At 38.9% G+C, this 16,648-nt stretch overlaps 1 protein-coding gene across 3 annotated transcripts in view; it reads right to left on the bottom strand.

The window, feature by feature from the left end:
- WDFY2 (WD repeat and FYVE domain containing 2) overlaps positions 1–16,648 on the bottom strand; it is a 173,873-nt gene that overhangs the window by 89,289 nt on the left and 67,936 nt on the right. For all 3 annotated transcript variants that reach the window (XR_006408846.3, XM_044381793.3, XM_057308912.1), the window contains exon 2: positions 10,891–10,958. Coding sequence is in view for 2 of the 3 variants with exons in the window: in XM_044381793.3 (XP_044237728.1) it covers positions 10,891–10,958 (68 nt within the window). In the remaining variant the exon portion in view is untranslated. The remainder of the gene's footprint in view (positions 1–10,890; positions 10,959–16,648) is intronic.

Below are 16,648 nucleotides of genomic sequence, written 5' to 3'. Positions count from 1 at the left end.
AAGATCTTCCAAACCGCATGAAGTACTTTTTCCTAATTTTCAATAATGATATATTCAGAAAATGGAAACACAAAAAATAATTCTCCCCCACATACTTCTACCAGTGCAGCAGAGTATCTTCACTCTGATCAGCCACAAAATAAATTAGATTCCCAAAAGTACGCTGCTGAAAAAAGCAGTCAAGTGATAGTTAATGTGCTGCCCTAAGAAAGTCAGTCCTTCTCGCCTGTGGCGCATGAACTCTGTTGGCACAACTTCTATGAAGGTGCTAAGATGCCAGGTTTCATAAGCCTATAACATGCATTTGGAATTAAAATCTAATGATCTCAGGGAAAATTATCATGTTAGCTGAAAAGAACAAAAGAAAAAATATATTGTGATTACAACTGCATAAAGTACATAGACACCTAAAAACGTACATGGAGAAATGAAACTGTTTTTGTGTTCATGTGACAAGATTATTTCTCTATTAATCGTATTATTTTGCTATTCCTGTTAAAAGTTTTAAATATCTAATGGAATATAAGATATAAGCATAAGCACATGAAGCAAAACGTGATTGCAGCCCAAAGGGCTATAAACTAGTCAAGAATAACCTTATCACTTAGCTGCCTGCCTGACCATACAAAAGTCTTTTCTGTGTGATTTCCCTCCAACGTTCATATCCGGTTATGTAACAGTTAGAAAACCCAGTGATCTCTGAATATGATTTAAATGACTTTTTTATACCATTACATCGGCTACCCTGACATCTACATTGCTATTTCTTTATTTCTGGATTTCTTCTCCCCTTTACCAAATTTCTTATTATGCTTTTAACAAAAATGTAGAATGCTTACTATGTTCCAGGCATGTGATATAATGACGGATAAGGAAATACAGCTGTCATCAAGGAATTTATGGATTGTGGCACCAACCATGTACAGGGACTGTAAGACTCATCCCAATGTCACCATTATAGTCCAAATCACTGTAAAAAACACCACCAGAATTCAAAAGGAAAAGACCTTTCCCAGAGAGTCCCATAAACAAAAGAAATTTAGAAATCCTGTTGTTCTAGAACCCATATACTTGAACCAAGATGGTTCTAGACAGGGAATGCCAGAGCGAGAGCATTAGCTTCCAGGTGCTCCCAAAGACAAAACCACCCCACCATGGGGGCATTATTGGTAAACACCAAACAAACGTGTGTGTGTATGTGTGTGTACATGTGTGTGTGTAGGGAAAAACTTTAGTAGATGAGCCTTATAATGCTCCTCAAACCATTTCCCAACTGTGACACTCTCACAGGACTAGGCTCCTGGGTTGGTTACCCAGAGGCCCTGGCAGGCCCAAGGAGGCAGGGAGTGGACTGAAAAGAATACTGATATCCATATTTGTTATTACAGTAAATGTCTTTCCTTTTGGGAAATGGGGGAGTAGAGAGATTGCCAAAGAGATCCTCTAACTTCAACTCACTAGAAATTAACAAAAAAGCAAGCTCTGAAAGACTAGTATTATGGCCCATATAAAATGGGCTCCTATCCATGCAAGAAAATATCAAAGGGGCAAAACTGACTGGGGAAGGATAATAAGACATAGCAAATTAATGGTAATTCCAGCCAAATGGCAAAAGGGGTCCCTCAGCAGGAAGTAACGGTCAGGGAAGAAACAAATAAAATATGATTTAAGCACAATATTTGTAGGTTGCAAATAGGTGATGTTTCACAAGGAAGAATTCAGCTTTAAATGATGTAAAACTAATGGTTCCTAAGTCGATGAAGAAAGAATTGCTCCATCTGATGGCTGAAAGTTGAGGTCACAGATGAAATGGCTGAGAGACTTCTACTCTCCCACCTTGCAGTGGCTTTCTCCAAAGGTTCAGTGAAATGGTTGACCAGACCCATAAAATTACAATACAGCTCCTCCACTGACCTTCTCCAACAAAGCTGCATCCCCAAACTCTAGAAGAAATAAATATAGCATGATACAAAATCTGAAGATATATTTATTTCTCCCACCTTTAACTCTTTTTCCCACGAGAAAGGATAACCACACCCGGTAAGCTTTGTGGGGCAACCCGTTTGCCAAGGCCTCCCACGTTATCATCTGTACGCAGTTTGCCTGGGACTGCTCCTACACAAATCCAGTGACTGAACTCCAAGGCCTTGCCACTGGTCTTGCTGATGTTATATCATTAGCTTCTTATTTTTTCCCTAACGTATCTATTAAAACCTAAGAAAAAAGGCCCATGGTTTACTCCTCGATAAAGTAATACAAGAACTCATTGCTGTGCTATCTGATTAAATTAAGACTTGCCATTCCTCTTTGCTGTTTCAGACTGAGGACAGTCAAAAAAAGTTATCTGGCAAAATTTTAGGAAGATCATAAAAGGTACAAATAAGATGGAAAAGAATTATGTGCAGGTCTATGAGTAATGAAAAATAATAGTCTCTTATGTAAGTATCAGGACTTTAGGCCTTGATGGCCTGTCAAAATCTTATTTTAAAAATTAAACACATTGAGGGGCGCCTGGGTGGCTCAGTTGTTAAGCGTCTGCCTTCTGCTCAGGGCGTGATCCAGGCGTTCTGGGATCGAGCCCCACATCAGGCTCCTCTGCTGGGAGCCTGCTTCTTCCTCTCCCACTTCCCCTGCTTGTGTTCCCTCTCTCGCTGGCTGTCTCTATCTCTGTCAAATAAATAAATAAAATCTTAAAAAAAAAAAAAAAAGACCAAAAAAAATTAAACACATTGAGCATTTTTTAAAAATGAAATCTTTGTAGTTTCAGGACAGTATTCAGCTTAAGGTTTAGGGAAAACTGAAATAAAAAGAAGCCCCAGTCTGAGTGGTAATATTAATGACCATATAATTTGAAGGGAGAAAAGCTCAAGAGATATAAGCCCCAGACAAATGGAACTCAAGAGACTGACATCAACCTCAACAGAGTTAGTAATTAAGTGGATTACAGAGAAATTGACTACTTGTATTTCTAATATTTCTATCCTTCAAGTGGTCTCAAAAAAAAAATATATTGCTCTTGCTTTAAAAAAAAAACACAGTTAAGAGAAGGCATTCCCAAAATACTCTTATTGGGGGAAAAATTACCTAATTTCTGTTATTTATACTTATAACTTTTTCATTTTATGACTGATTTGTTTTCTGTCCTTTGCTTATTGGTTGGACTTTGCTCAAATAAACACAAGTTTCATTGAAGCTGTGGCTTTCAATCACACTGACTGCTTTACAATGGTAAACGCATTACTTGGCAGGACACACTAATCCTCATGGGATGTTCTAGTGGTCACTTTAAAACTAAGCAAACAATGGTACTTCCATGAATAAAACTTCAGGTGTTAAAGGAACCCTCATCAAGTTGGATATGAGGATCCTACAATAAGAGGACTTCAAGGAGGGGCGCCTGCGCCACTCAGTCGGCATCTGCCTTCATCTCAGGTCATGATCTCAGGGTCCTGGGATCAAGCCCCGCCTTGGGTTCCCTGCCCAGCGAGGAGTCTGTTTCTCCCTCTCCTTCTGCCTTTGCCCTCCCTTCCACTCGTGTTCTCTCTCTCTCAAATAAATAAAATCTTTAAAAAACTTCAAGGAGTACCCCACCACTGCACAATGAAGATTTAATTCATGGACACTATTTCATTCAGTCCTGTTTATCACAAGACAATATTTATTAGGTTTACAATATTCGACCATGTTTTACTAAGAACACTTATATTTAGGACTCCAACTGCCTAGTGTTAAAAATCATTTTTCATTTCAATCAAATATTTTATGCACTCTACTAAAACTAACCGCTTGTTTCCTTTTAATTTAGTCTGAGTAACGGCAAAATTATAGTGAATTAGCAGTGGTCACTTTTTCTCCCAGACAAGTTTCAAGTTACAACTACAAGTTTAAGATCTAAGTTCAATAAACTTTAAAAATATTCTGTCATATGAAAATCAAACAAGAGTATGCTAAATAAATGTTATAATTATTCAGATTATTATCTGTTATTTTTACCTTGGGTAATCCATGTTTTCATTTCCATTAAAAATCAAAAGTTCCTTGGGTACGTTTTCTTCTTAGTAAATACTTAATTAAAAGACCATATTACATAACTTTCTCTGAAAATGTAGATAGTAAAAACAGTAAATTGCTTTTACATATGGTTCCGTAACAAAACCTATACCAAAAAGAAGCCAACAAAGGAACAACATACTGCACAACTAGGAACCAGGGAGTTATTTGAAATCAGGTATAAAATAATAAGATGAGCATTTCCCAATTATAACCACATCCCCTAGTCTGCCAAGGAAGTCCCTCAACTGAGTTAAAGATGTTGTCTAAAAGTCACCAAAACAATCACCACTTTATAAAAACAGAACTGTCAAATTCATTATTTTAAATACCTTTCTACCACTAATCTAGCCACATAAATTTCCCCCAAAACTCCAATAAACCCAGTAGAAGAGGTGGGACAACACACAAACCAGATCCACCCACTGTTTAAATTACAGAAAGTTCTCCTTTGACCAATGGAAAAAATCAGCACTTGTAATTTACATACAAAGTGACACATTTCCATCCCAGGTATACAGTAGATGAACATATAACTCATTTTAATTTTCTAAATCCTCAATTTAACATTATCTGTTGCTGCAGAACTAAACTCCCAACACACAGGAAAAGGAAACCAATCTAGCCATAACCTCACAAATCAGTCAATCTTTTCCTACTCCCGCTTGGGTTCGATCAGCAATGATAGTCTATACTGCCAAGCACCAAGAACCTGACAGGACTTTATAAATTACTTATTTAACATAACTTGTAACCAAAATATTTTTGCAAATTTGAGATCAAAGGAAACAGACAGTTTATTCATCAGGCTCCAGAACAGGGAAAAATGTAAAAGATTTGCCTGAAATGACTCAGCAAATTGGCAGCAAAAATGAAAATCCAATTCCAGTTTCCCACCCAGGCATAGGTTCCAACCTACACGCTATTTTGAAAACTCCAATCTTAAAAAATACATATTTTGGGGTGAATTTCATGTAAACAGTAAGCCTATGTCCAAACTTCATCTATTTGTCTTAACTAAGATAATACATTCCCTACCTCATCTCACAAGTAATTTGAAATGACTTAAAAAGCAGATACAATGAACCCAAACAAAAGAAAAAAGTAAAATGTCACGAATAAGGAAAATATACATAAGAACAGAAAGGAAAAAAAAAAAAAGAACAGAAAGAAAATGAGAATAAAGATCTGTTGGCAAACGTAATAGGTTCCATGTTTTACATTATCTATAAGGACCATGAACCAGGTCCCTAGAGCTGTCCCTCCCAACCTTTTTCACCTCATGAGACATACAGAAAACTAGACTTGAACAGCCACTGGAGTCAATGGAAGAGATTCACAGGGCCCAGATGACTGGATTTCCCCTGCCCAGTTACGGGGATCAGCTCTCAGGGCCTGTAATCCATTTGGATCATCCCAACATGGCGTAGCACACAGGTTGGTAAGTTCTGCCTTAGAGAAAGCAAAGGGCTTCTGGCCCCCTCAGTGCTTCCTCAAAGGCACGCTGAGCATTATGGTAGACAATTACCTCAAAAACAGACCTAAAGCATTTCATATATGCAACACCAGTACGAGCGCAGAGGGCGCAATGTAGGCAAGCGTTCCCGCAGAGGGCTAACCCAATCTGGGAAAACTGTGCCGAGGAGCCATCAGACCGCCCAGCCTGCATACTGCCCTCCATAAATGGTCTTTCTCTCAACCAGGCCTTTGATAAAAACCAGGAAGCAGCAGCTCAAAATTATGCTTTTCAGTGAGGACTAGAGGTCCTATACGTTAAAAGTCAGCTGAGCAAATGGTCAAGTGGCCATACTTGTGTGAAAACTGAGGAGGCCCAAGCACAGCTCCAGACTGGGCAAACGCCATCACACCACGTCAAGCAGACAGCTGGAAAAATAAAGGTCATTTTGTTGCTGTGTTAGGTGTGCCTCTGATTCGTACTTCTCTTTGAAAAGCCATCTTCTGTTTTGCTTTGGGGACAAATTCATAAACACTTAGGAGCCAATGTAAATTCCACCTGCCTCCTTGGCCAACTACAGAGCCCACAGAGGTTTTCCAATTGTCCAACATACCCTCAGTCCTGAGACTCTGGGCCTCTTAAACACCAAGTCACTGTTATCTTTGGCGGCCAAGTTGCTTTACCTATTCTCCATGCCCAAGGGGAAAAGCCCAGACAGGATACCCAATACTTTAATACACTAAGCAAAATCTCAAACACCTGCCACCCAGGCTCCTGCTTGAGATTTCCCTCCTCCATCCCTTTGTTTGACCCCATGGGGGCAAATCTAGTTTAAAAAGTAAATCCGAAATAATTCGACCATGAAAACGGGAATGTCTATGCTTTTCATGCTTTGTTTTGTTTTGTTTTTCCCTCTGTGGAGAGATGCAAATGTGGTGGTTGAAATGGTATCTATTAGAAACCTGGAACAAATAATCATTTACGGCTACAACTGAAACCAGTCAACTCTATACCCTCAGAAAGGCCCCCCTCTGGTTTCCAAGCTCTAACAGGTCCCAGTTGGGTATGTTGTAACTTGATCTTACCATAGACAATAAGCAGCTATCCCACAAGATACATCAGGAAGATACGATTTTTTGAAAGAATAGTAGATAAGGAAATGCTTTTATTTCTCACTCCTCCATAAAAATTGGGACACAGGAAACTACAAAACAAGTCATCAGTCACCCGAAATTCTCTACAGACAGCAGGGTTTTAAATGGGGCTTTCTTCAGGGAACCTTTGTGACCACGCTCCCATGACGCCTGTTTCCTGTTCTAACACTCAGCACACAGCATGAGTGGTGCTTATTTTAGGTCCGCCTTCCCCACCAGACTCTACACACCACGAAGACAGGACTCATCTGCCCCACTTCACCGCTATATCCTCGGGACACTGCACAGTGTTGAGTATGCAAGAAACTTTTAAAATTTGTTGAATGAACTGTCCAAAGAAATTAAACAGGATGAATATTTCTTTCTGTTTTTCTTCTTTACTTGCCCTCACTCTTCCCAGACAATTTTCAGCTCAACATCACAGTGCCATCAATTGGGACATGGCTCAGTTCCTTTCTCTTTAAAGATGAGAGAGATTCCAGAGAAACTGGAATTGGGAGGTATGCAGTCAGGGCTAGGCTGTGTCAGAAACTTGCAGTTATGAGGAACAGAAACCCACCGGAGTGAATGTAAGCACTAATGGACCTGTCTCTGGAATTCAAAGGCAGAAGCAGAGCCAGGCTCCTGGAGATCAGGAGGAGGAGGACAAAAACCTTCAGGCATCACCTGTTTAGGTTTCTCTCCCTCTTGAGCCAAGTGGTCCTTCCTCTCTGATTCATACTTCCTTTTAAGTGGATCAGCTTTCATGGTTTCTTTATGCACACAAATACCTCACAGCTCTAAGGTTTACATGTTCTCAGCTCAAGGGACCAGCTGTGGCTGAAACAAGCGTTTCCTACTTCAAATTCTAAATTCTGGGAAAATGAGGTTGGCTCAGGAGCAAAGAGCCTTAACCAGGCAAGTCTGGTCTCCTGGTTCCCTCCTAAAGGGGAAGAGGGAGCTTCTCGGAAAACATAGGGTATGATGACACACCCCCAAAGCAGGTGTGGTTTTTTTTTTTTTTTTAAGATTTTATTTGTTTATTCAACAGAGATAGAGACAGCCAGCGAGAGAGGGAACACAAGCAGGGGGAGTGGGAGAGGAAGAAGCAGGCTCATAGCAGAGGAGCCTGATGTGGGGCTCGATCCCAGAACGCCGGGATCACGCCCTGAGCAGAAGGCAGACGCTTAACCGCTGTGCCCCCCAGGAGCCCCACAGGTGTGTTTTTGATCATGACTGTCTGCTAACCCTTTTCTTGTCTACCACACTCTAAATTCACCTAGCCTTCTCACACTTGCCTTTCAGGCTCACTCCCAACCATCAAACAGCCTTCATCATTTGTTCCTTCTCATCTAATGCCTTCTGCTTCCTCCCCTCCGTGAAACTTCAAATTCTTCTCAATGCTGCAAAACATTACTATCCTGCCCAGAACATGACAAATACTATATTAAAAGGTATTTTAATAAACAAAATAAACAAATAAGCCATGTATTATATGTACAAGATATTTTCTTTATGTTCTCTTCTGGATTCAGAATACTGCTTATTATATACCACTATAAACACACCGTATGGTCCTATCTGCCTAGTGATGTCCATGTCTCTAGATATACTGTACCTTTCTACTTATTTTGTAACTAATACCACATAGCCATTATTTAAGGATAAGACTAAGTAATCTCTTAACAAAACACCTTTCAACAGAATGAAATGCAAAACAAACCTTTGGAAATTCAAAGCTATTTCAGGTTTTTTAACTGTCCAAAAATAGAGCATAATTCCTTATGCAATAAGATGTTGCCTCTCTCAAGTTAAACAAAACTGACTCTTGCCCAAAGACCAGCTGCCACTGTTATTTGAATGCATTCAATTCCTTGGAACATAAAAGCCAATTTGTGATCGTTTGTGAAGAACACAGCCTTTTGTTCTTTTACCTCTCTATGGTCGTGGAGCCACGCAACAATGAAAGATTATGGAAATCACCTTGACCATATGCACCTTATTCATCTGCAAACCCTGGCAACCAGCTCAGTGGCCTGTATACAGCAGGTGCACACTAAATGTTCGATCCACCAGGATGTGTTCTTATAATGTATACTTACATCTATATATTTATGAATCAATACTATATATGCATGAGGCTCTCTATGTGTTCATATGAACATGTGTAAATAGATCAGCATATTGGCTATAATGCCAAAAGACAGTCTTCTCAAACTTTAAAATCACCTAGGGATCTTATTAAAACTGCAGATTTTGATTTAGAAGATCCAGCATGGAACCCAATATCTGCATTTCTAGTCAGTTCTCAGGTGACCCTAATGCGGTTGGTCAAACACATTTTAATCATAAAGTAATGCCTTTTTCACTCCCTTTGGTAGAAGGCCATAGGTAAAATATGCAAATAATTCCAGGGTCCTCCTTCTCAAAGACTGTGTTCCATCACTAGGAAAACGTCCGATAATGTTCTCAGGCACTCTTCTTTATTATCAGATGCAAGTCTGCAGTAAGTACTTATGTACTGAGCACTTCTGCCTGCTATAGGGGCTAAAGCAGCCTGTAGTTATTCACACAGCTCCATACATGATAAACATGCAACCAGGGGCTTCTCTGTACTCTCAGTGACATCCAAATAAAGAGAACTCAGACAACAACAGCAAAATGTGCTTGGATGTGTGTATGGGGCAGGGGGCGGAGAAGCAATTACTTAGGATCCTATGGCTCCATGAGGTTCCTATTCATGGCCATCTCAAGAAGATTCCTTGCTCACCATCCCCGAGCTCTCGTCATTCTGCCCAGGTCTGACTCTCCTCTGTCCTCATGGTCATGGCCGTGACACATCTCTGGTGCTGACTACAGACCTTCCCCACCCCCTCGAGTTAGATATCGCGTCAAGTTTGATGGAAAAAACAAGATCACAGATAAGACTGGTTATATCACTCAAAGATCAGGAAAAACAGTTCATCAGAGAATTCCTTTCCCTTTCCTTTTACCTGAGCCCTCATCACCACCACAGCTTAAAGAAAAAGTTCACCTAGGCCTTTTGCTACAGAATGCTGTCTGCTGGAGGCACAACAGGCCAGGGGCCAATACAAGAATCACAAGTTTCTTCTTCCCTAATACAGGATTGACCACTTCGGTTCAGCTTCGTGGTTATCATTTATTTACTATAAAATTCTAAAGAAACGCAAAACCTCAAAGATAATTTGAAATCACAGAAAACCATGATAGCCTTAATAATTCATTTGTTCATCAACAAGCAAAATTGCTGTTTAAGCTATTACAGTATTCTTTTGCCAAAGGCATAAACTTAATCACACCTACAATTTAGCATGAATTTATTTTGAGTGTACACCGTGGCATGTATTTCCCAAACCAGGATACTCACATCAAGGGAAGAGGTACTCACTGCAGCAAGCCACAGGGTCCCCGGGCCCAAATAACAAACCTGAGGGATTTTTCTAAGGTGTCAATTTTAATTAAGATTTGAAGGAGGGGAGTCAGGGAAATGTTTACTAATATAACTAAGAAGGAATTTAAATAATTGTCTTATACTCAAATAAACATGGAATAGGATGCCCAAGCTTCATTAGTTTTTAACAATAAAACACCAGACTAAAAAGAAATTTCCTGTTTTGAGAAGCCAGCTCTTTTCTCCCTGTAGGAGAACTTCTGCCAGCACACCAATCTAAGACTCAATCATGTGTATTTTTTTAAAATATATTTAAAAGATTAGCTATTTATCAGTACAAGGACATATTTCTCATAGAAGAGCTTGAGGAAATGAGATTGACCTCCAATTAGAATGTTTCAATCTTAAGCAAATCCTTGTGAGAACAAATCATCAATGTTGACTGTCTTGTATTTGAATGAGTAACAATAATGCAAGAACAAACTTACTTCCCAAATGTAATCACTGGGCAAAATTTTAAATGTTGAAGGAAGTACTCCACAAAAAAGTGAAACAAAAAGTTGGAAAAGAGGGAGACAGCTGTAATCAGAGAGCCTGTGTGCTGCAGTCCTTCTTCCATTAATCTTATTCAGAAACTATGAATATAGTCAATGTCAGAACAATTTTCTTATTTTATATCCCGAGAGCTAAAATGATTGAATATGGTACTTTCCATTATAATGATAATCCCAACCCTCAGACATCCCTACTCAAGAAGAAAATACAGAGAAGGCAATCTGGAAAGGAAGGGGAGGTGGGGCCCATGTCTGATTTTTAAAGACAGAGATCCAGATACTTACAAGGCATCACTTGGTATATGCTTGGCCAATATTGTCCGCTGTCTCTCTTCAGCCATACACGAACGGTCCTGCAAAAGGAAAAAAAATATGCGTGTTAACTCACAGCGTTTCAGTCATGGGACAATGTTGATAGATAGAAACCAAACCTCTTAACTTTAACTATATACATCTTAACTATATATATTATACATACATATAGATCTTAACTGTAAATATTTACTTACATATAAATATACATATGCACACCACTTATGCCTCTCTATGAGTCCTATATTCCTTAAATTAAAGTCTTGTGTACACTTAGAATTACATGACTCTTGAAGTATTATCCTCACATATGTCTATATATACACATGAAATAGTGAAAATGTTTGAAAATGACTATTTCTGTTGTTGTTTTGCCTGTCCAAGTTTGTGACCTTTGCCTTAGTCTGCTGGAAGCATTCATCTGTCTGGGGAGTTATTAGGTTTTACTCATAAAGCAAGTGTGAAGAGATAAAATGAAGCATCTGACATACACAGAAGGCTTACACAGTAAATCCATAGTCTCACAGGCCAGGCCATTGTCCTGAGAGAAGGTTTTTCCAGACATGGTCGGGTAACGTAAACTGTGGGACTCAGATTCCTGACCTAGAAGGCTGGCCAATGGGCCCAGCATGGAACATGGAAATCCTGCAGCAAAGGCTGTGGATGAAGTTTGGCACCAGCAGGCCAGATACAGACATGGCAGAGACCCGGGGAGCTCAGAGAGAAGAAGCCAGAGAAAAAATGAAGCAGTCAGGGAGCACCACTAGGCTCTCACCAACCAGAAAGGCCTCACCGTGAGTTACACCAGCCACGACATCATCTGCACAGGCCAGCAAGGCAAACACATCTAGAAGGTAATGGAACATTCTTCTAGAGACCAGAGGAAGTAGAGAAATCAAACCAAGGGAAATAAGCAGTTCCCCACTGGTGGGAGATCGTATAGGTCACACCCCTCATCCCACACACTTAAATCATCCCAGGGTAAAAAGCAGAAAAAGACTGAGCACCTTTATCTCACACTACTGAAGTCACTGTACTAGACTAAGTTTTAAAGTGTCTTAGATTTTTCCCCTGGCTAATCAATGGGTCTCCTATATGGAGTAGCAGGAGAAAAACTAGACTAACTACAGACACAATAAAGAACTGTCATTTTCTCCCCACAGCCACAAGATACAATGTAGTGATGTACAGTGAGTGACACAACTACATATACGTGCAAAAATTTCATCTTCTTGTTCAACTATCTTAACTTATGGGATGGACGATATAAAGGCAAATAATTTGTAAAAAGTAATTTCATACATACACTATTTATATACATAGCAGCTTCACTTAAACACTTTTTTTTTAGAATATGCTAGTATATTTTAATATGGACACTGTTATCTCAACGAAAATAAATACAGGTGACATCACAGAAAACAGCACAGTAGGAAGCTCCAGGAATCAGTCCCTACGCAGATCAGCTACTGAGCTGGCGAAAACTGTCAGAACCACTATTTCAGAGCTCCATAAAGTCTAGTTAGGCTCTTGCAGCATCTAAAAATCACAAATACGTGGAAATTAAACAACATAACCTTAAACAACCAGTGGATCAAAGAAGAATTGCTAGGAAAATCAGAAGATATTTTTAAATGAATGAAAATAAAAACACAACACAGTAAAACCAATGAGGAGCAGTGAAAACAGTACCCAGACGGTAAACGATAGTAAATGCCTGTATTAAAACAAGAAAGATCTCAAATCAACAACCTTGCTTTACACTTTATGGGACTAAAAAGAGAAAAACAAACAAACCCAAAGTCAGCAGATAAAAGTACACAATAAAGATTAGAACAGGAAAAAAAAAAACAAAATAGAGATTAGAAAACCAAAGATGGAATCCGTGAAACTAAAACGTGGTTCTTTGAAAAGGTCACCAAAATTAAGAAACCTTCAGCTAAACTGATTAAAAAACAAAGAGAATGTAAATAATTAAAATCAGAAATGAAAGTGTGAACATTACTACCTAAAATACTATGAACAACCGTATGCCAGTAAATTTGATAATCTAGATTAAATGGAAAAAAAATCCCAGAAATACACAATCTACCAAAACTAACTCAAAAAGAAATAATCTCAACAGGCCTATAACAAGTCAAGGGATAGGACCAGTAATCAAAAATAATAGTGCAGAACCAGATGGCTTCACTAAATTCCAACAAACATTTAAAAAATTAACAACAATCCTGTTCAACCTTCCAAAGAATAAAGAGGAAGGACTACTTACTTCCTAACATTTTATGAGGCCAGCATATCTTACACCAAAGTCAAAGATACCACGAGAAAATAACAGTTCCATATCCCTTATCAATACAGATGAAAAAACTCAACAAAATTCTAGCAAACCGAATCGAACAGCACACTGAAAGTATTACACACCATGACCAAGTAGAATCTGTCAGAGGAATACAAGGGTGGTTCAACGTAAGAATGTCAATCAATGTAATGCAGCACAATAACGGAATGAAGGGGGAAAGGAAAACACAGATGATTATTTCAACGTGACAAAATTCAACAGCCTTTCATGATAAATAACACTCAGCAAACAATGAATGAAAGGAAATTTTCTTAACCTGATAAAAGATATTCTTTAAAAACTCACAGCTAACATCATACTCAATGGTAAAGACCGAAAACTTTCTCCCTAAAATCAAGTACAAGACAAAAGTGCCTACATTCACCACTGCTTTTCAACATTACTAGAAGTCCCGGTCAGAGTAATTAGGCAAATAGAAGAAATATAAGGCACCAAATTGGAAAGGAAGAAGTAAAACTATCTGTATTTGCAAAGGACATGATTCTACATACAGAAAATCCCAATGAATCCACAAAAACACTACTAAAGCTAATAAACAAATTAAGCAAAATTGTATGGTGCGAAATCGATACACAAAAATCAGCTGTGTTTCTATACACCAGCAACAAGAATTGTGAAAAGAAAATTCAGAGAACAATTCCATTTATAATAGCATCCAAAAGAATAAAACCCCTAGGACTATATTTAACCAAGGAAGCAAAGGACTTGCACAGTGACAACTACAAATACTGCTGAAAGAAATTAAAGAAGATACAATGGGAAGATAAATGGGAAGGCATCCCATGTTCATCAATAGGAAGACTGGATATTAATATGACAACACTCCCCAAAGCAATCTACAGACTGAATGCAATCCCTATCAAAATTCCAATGGCTTTTATTACAGAAATGGAAACATCAACCTTCAAATCTATATGGAATTGCAAAAAGCCCCAAATAGCCACAACAATATTGGAAAGGAAAAACAAAGTTGGAGGCTTCCCACTTCCTTATTTCAGAACTTCGTACAAAGCTTCAGTAATCAAACAGCATAGTATTATTAGCATAAGGATAAATGTGGAACAGCAGAGTGGAGCTGAGAGTCTAGGGATAGGCACAAACATCTATGGACTATAAATTTTTGACAAGGGTGCCAGGATACTTAGACAGGAAAAGAATATCTCTTCAATAAATTGTGCTAGGACAACCAGATAACCACATTCAGAGAAATGAAGTTGAAACCCAACTTCACATAGAAAAACTAAGGATGGATCAACGACCTAAATATTGCAGCTAAAACTAAAACTATTAAAGGGGAACAGAGAGGCAAATCTTCATGACCCAGCATTCAAAAATGGATTCTTGAATTGGACACTACAGCCTGAGCACAAAAAATAAATAAATTAGACCTCATAAAAATTCAAAACTTTTGTGCAACAAGGGACATCACCGAGAGAGTGGAAGGACAATCTACAGAATGGGAGAAAATGTTTGCAAACCATACAGATGGTGAGATTTGGCACCCATACGATGTAAGAAACTCTTGCAACTCGACAACAACAAAATGACAGGCAACCCAATTAAAGGGCGGACAAAGGACATTTAGTGGACATTTTCCCAAAGATTAACAAGTGGCCAACAAACACATGAGAAGATGTTCAATACCACTGGTCAACAGGAAATGCAAATCTAAACCATAGTAAGATACCAATTCCCACTTACTTGGAAGGTTACAATAATTTTTTTATGGAAGTAAGTGTTCCAGGGGCCATAGTGAAATAGGAACCCTTGCACATTGCTGGTAGGAATGTAAAATGATGCAGCCATTGTTGAAAATAGTTTGGCAGTTCCTCAAAAAAACAGTAAACCGAATGACCCACTAATTCTGCTCCTAGGTATGTGCTCAAAAGAATTGAAAACAGGTATGCAAACAGATACGTGTTCGAGTATGTTCAAAACAGCACAATTCTTGCCACTTTGCAACAACATGGATGGATCCAGAAGATAATGCTACATGAAAGAAGTCAGTCAGAGAGACAAATATCACACGATTTCACTCATATGTGGAATTCAAGAAATAACAGACTCTTAAAGATAGAGAACAAACCGGTAGTTGCCACAGGGGAGGTGGGTGGGGGATGGGTGAAATAGGTAAAGGGGATCAGAGGACACTCATCATGATGAGCACTGAGTAATGTACAGAATGGCTGAATCACTACAGTGTACACCTGAAACTAATACAACACTGTATGTTCACTACACTGGAATTTTAAAAAGTAATACATTTTTTAAAAAAGAAAAAAAATAACAGCACAATTCACAATAGCCAATAGGTATAAACAACCCAAATGTCTAACAGCAGATGAACTGATAAATAAATTGTATATATAAAATATTATCAGCCATGAAAAGGAATGGAGTACTGATATATCCTAAACTTGCATGAACCTCAAAAACATTACACTAAGTAGAAGCAGCCAGACAAAAAAAGGTCACATATTGTTTGATTTTTTAAAATGAAATGTCCAGAATAGACAAATCCATAGGGACAGAAAGATTAGAGGTTGTCAGGCGACGAGGGTGGGGGCACAAGAGGAGTAATTACTCGGTGGGTAATGGTGTGTTTTTCTGGGGTGATGACAAAGTTTTGAAACTAAAGATAGCTGGTGGGTACACCGCACTGTGCATGCACTAGATGCCACTGAATTGTATATTTTAAAGTGGTTCGCTGTTATGTTATGTGAATTTCACAATAAACATTTAAGAAGAACAAGCAACACAGACTTTGCCTGGAGTTGCGGCAACCACCTTCGATCATGAGACAACACGCTTGAGGACAGAGGTGGACATGCTGAGGTCCACAAGGTCGAAGGCAGAAAGGGCCTGGTCTCAATAATACCCCTGATCCACCAACCCTTTAGAATAACTGTAGACTTGTTATTTTTACTCTAAGCCACTGTTAGATGGATTTTGTTACCAGGATCTGAATACATGTTAACAGATAGGGAAGACGAAGGAAAGGAACGTCTTTCTTTAGGTTTGGGGTTTGTCCAACTACACGACAGTGCTGTCATTCAGAGACGAGGAACAATGGAAAAGGGCAGGATGTGGGGTGAGAATCAAGAGCTCAATTTTGAACATTTAAATCAGAGGTGTCTTTGAGTTAGCCAAAAGTTCCTAGTTAGTGAAAAAGGAGAATTATAATTAGAACCTATGGCAGAAAGTCGTTGTGAAGATTAAACCTAAGGTTCTTGTTTTCAAACATTTATTTTAAACAGAGAGAGAAAGAGATCATGTGCGTGAGTGGGGTGGGGGCAAAGGGAGAGGGAGAGAATCTCAAGCAGACTCCCCAGTGAATGTGGAGCTCAACATGGGGCTCAATCTCATGACCCT

This window comes from Ursus arctos, unplaced genomic scaffold (genome assembly GCF_023065955.2).
Source record: "Ursus arctos isolate Adak ecotype North America unplaced genomic scaffold, UrsArc2.0 scaffold_10, whole genome shotgun sequence".
In the NCBI taxonomy this organism is placed as follows: Eukaryota; Metazoa; Chordata; class Mammalia; order Carnivora; family Ursidae; genus Ursus; species Ursus arctos.
The sequence above is the reverse complement of the archived record's forward strand: the minus strand, read 5'-3'. Positions and strand labels throughout refer to the sequence as shown.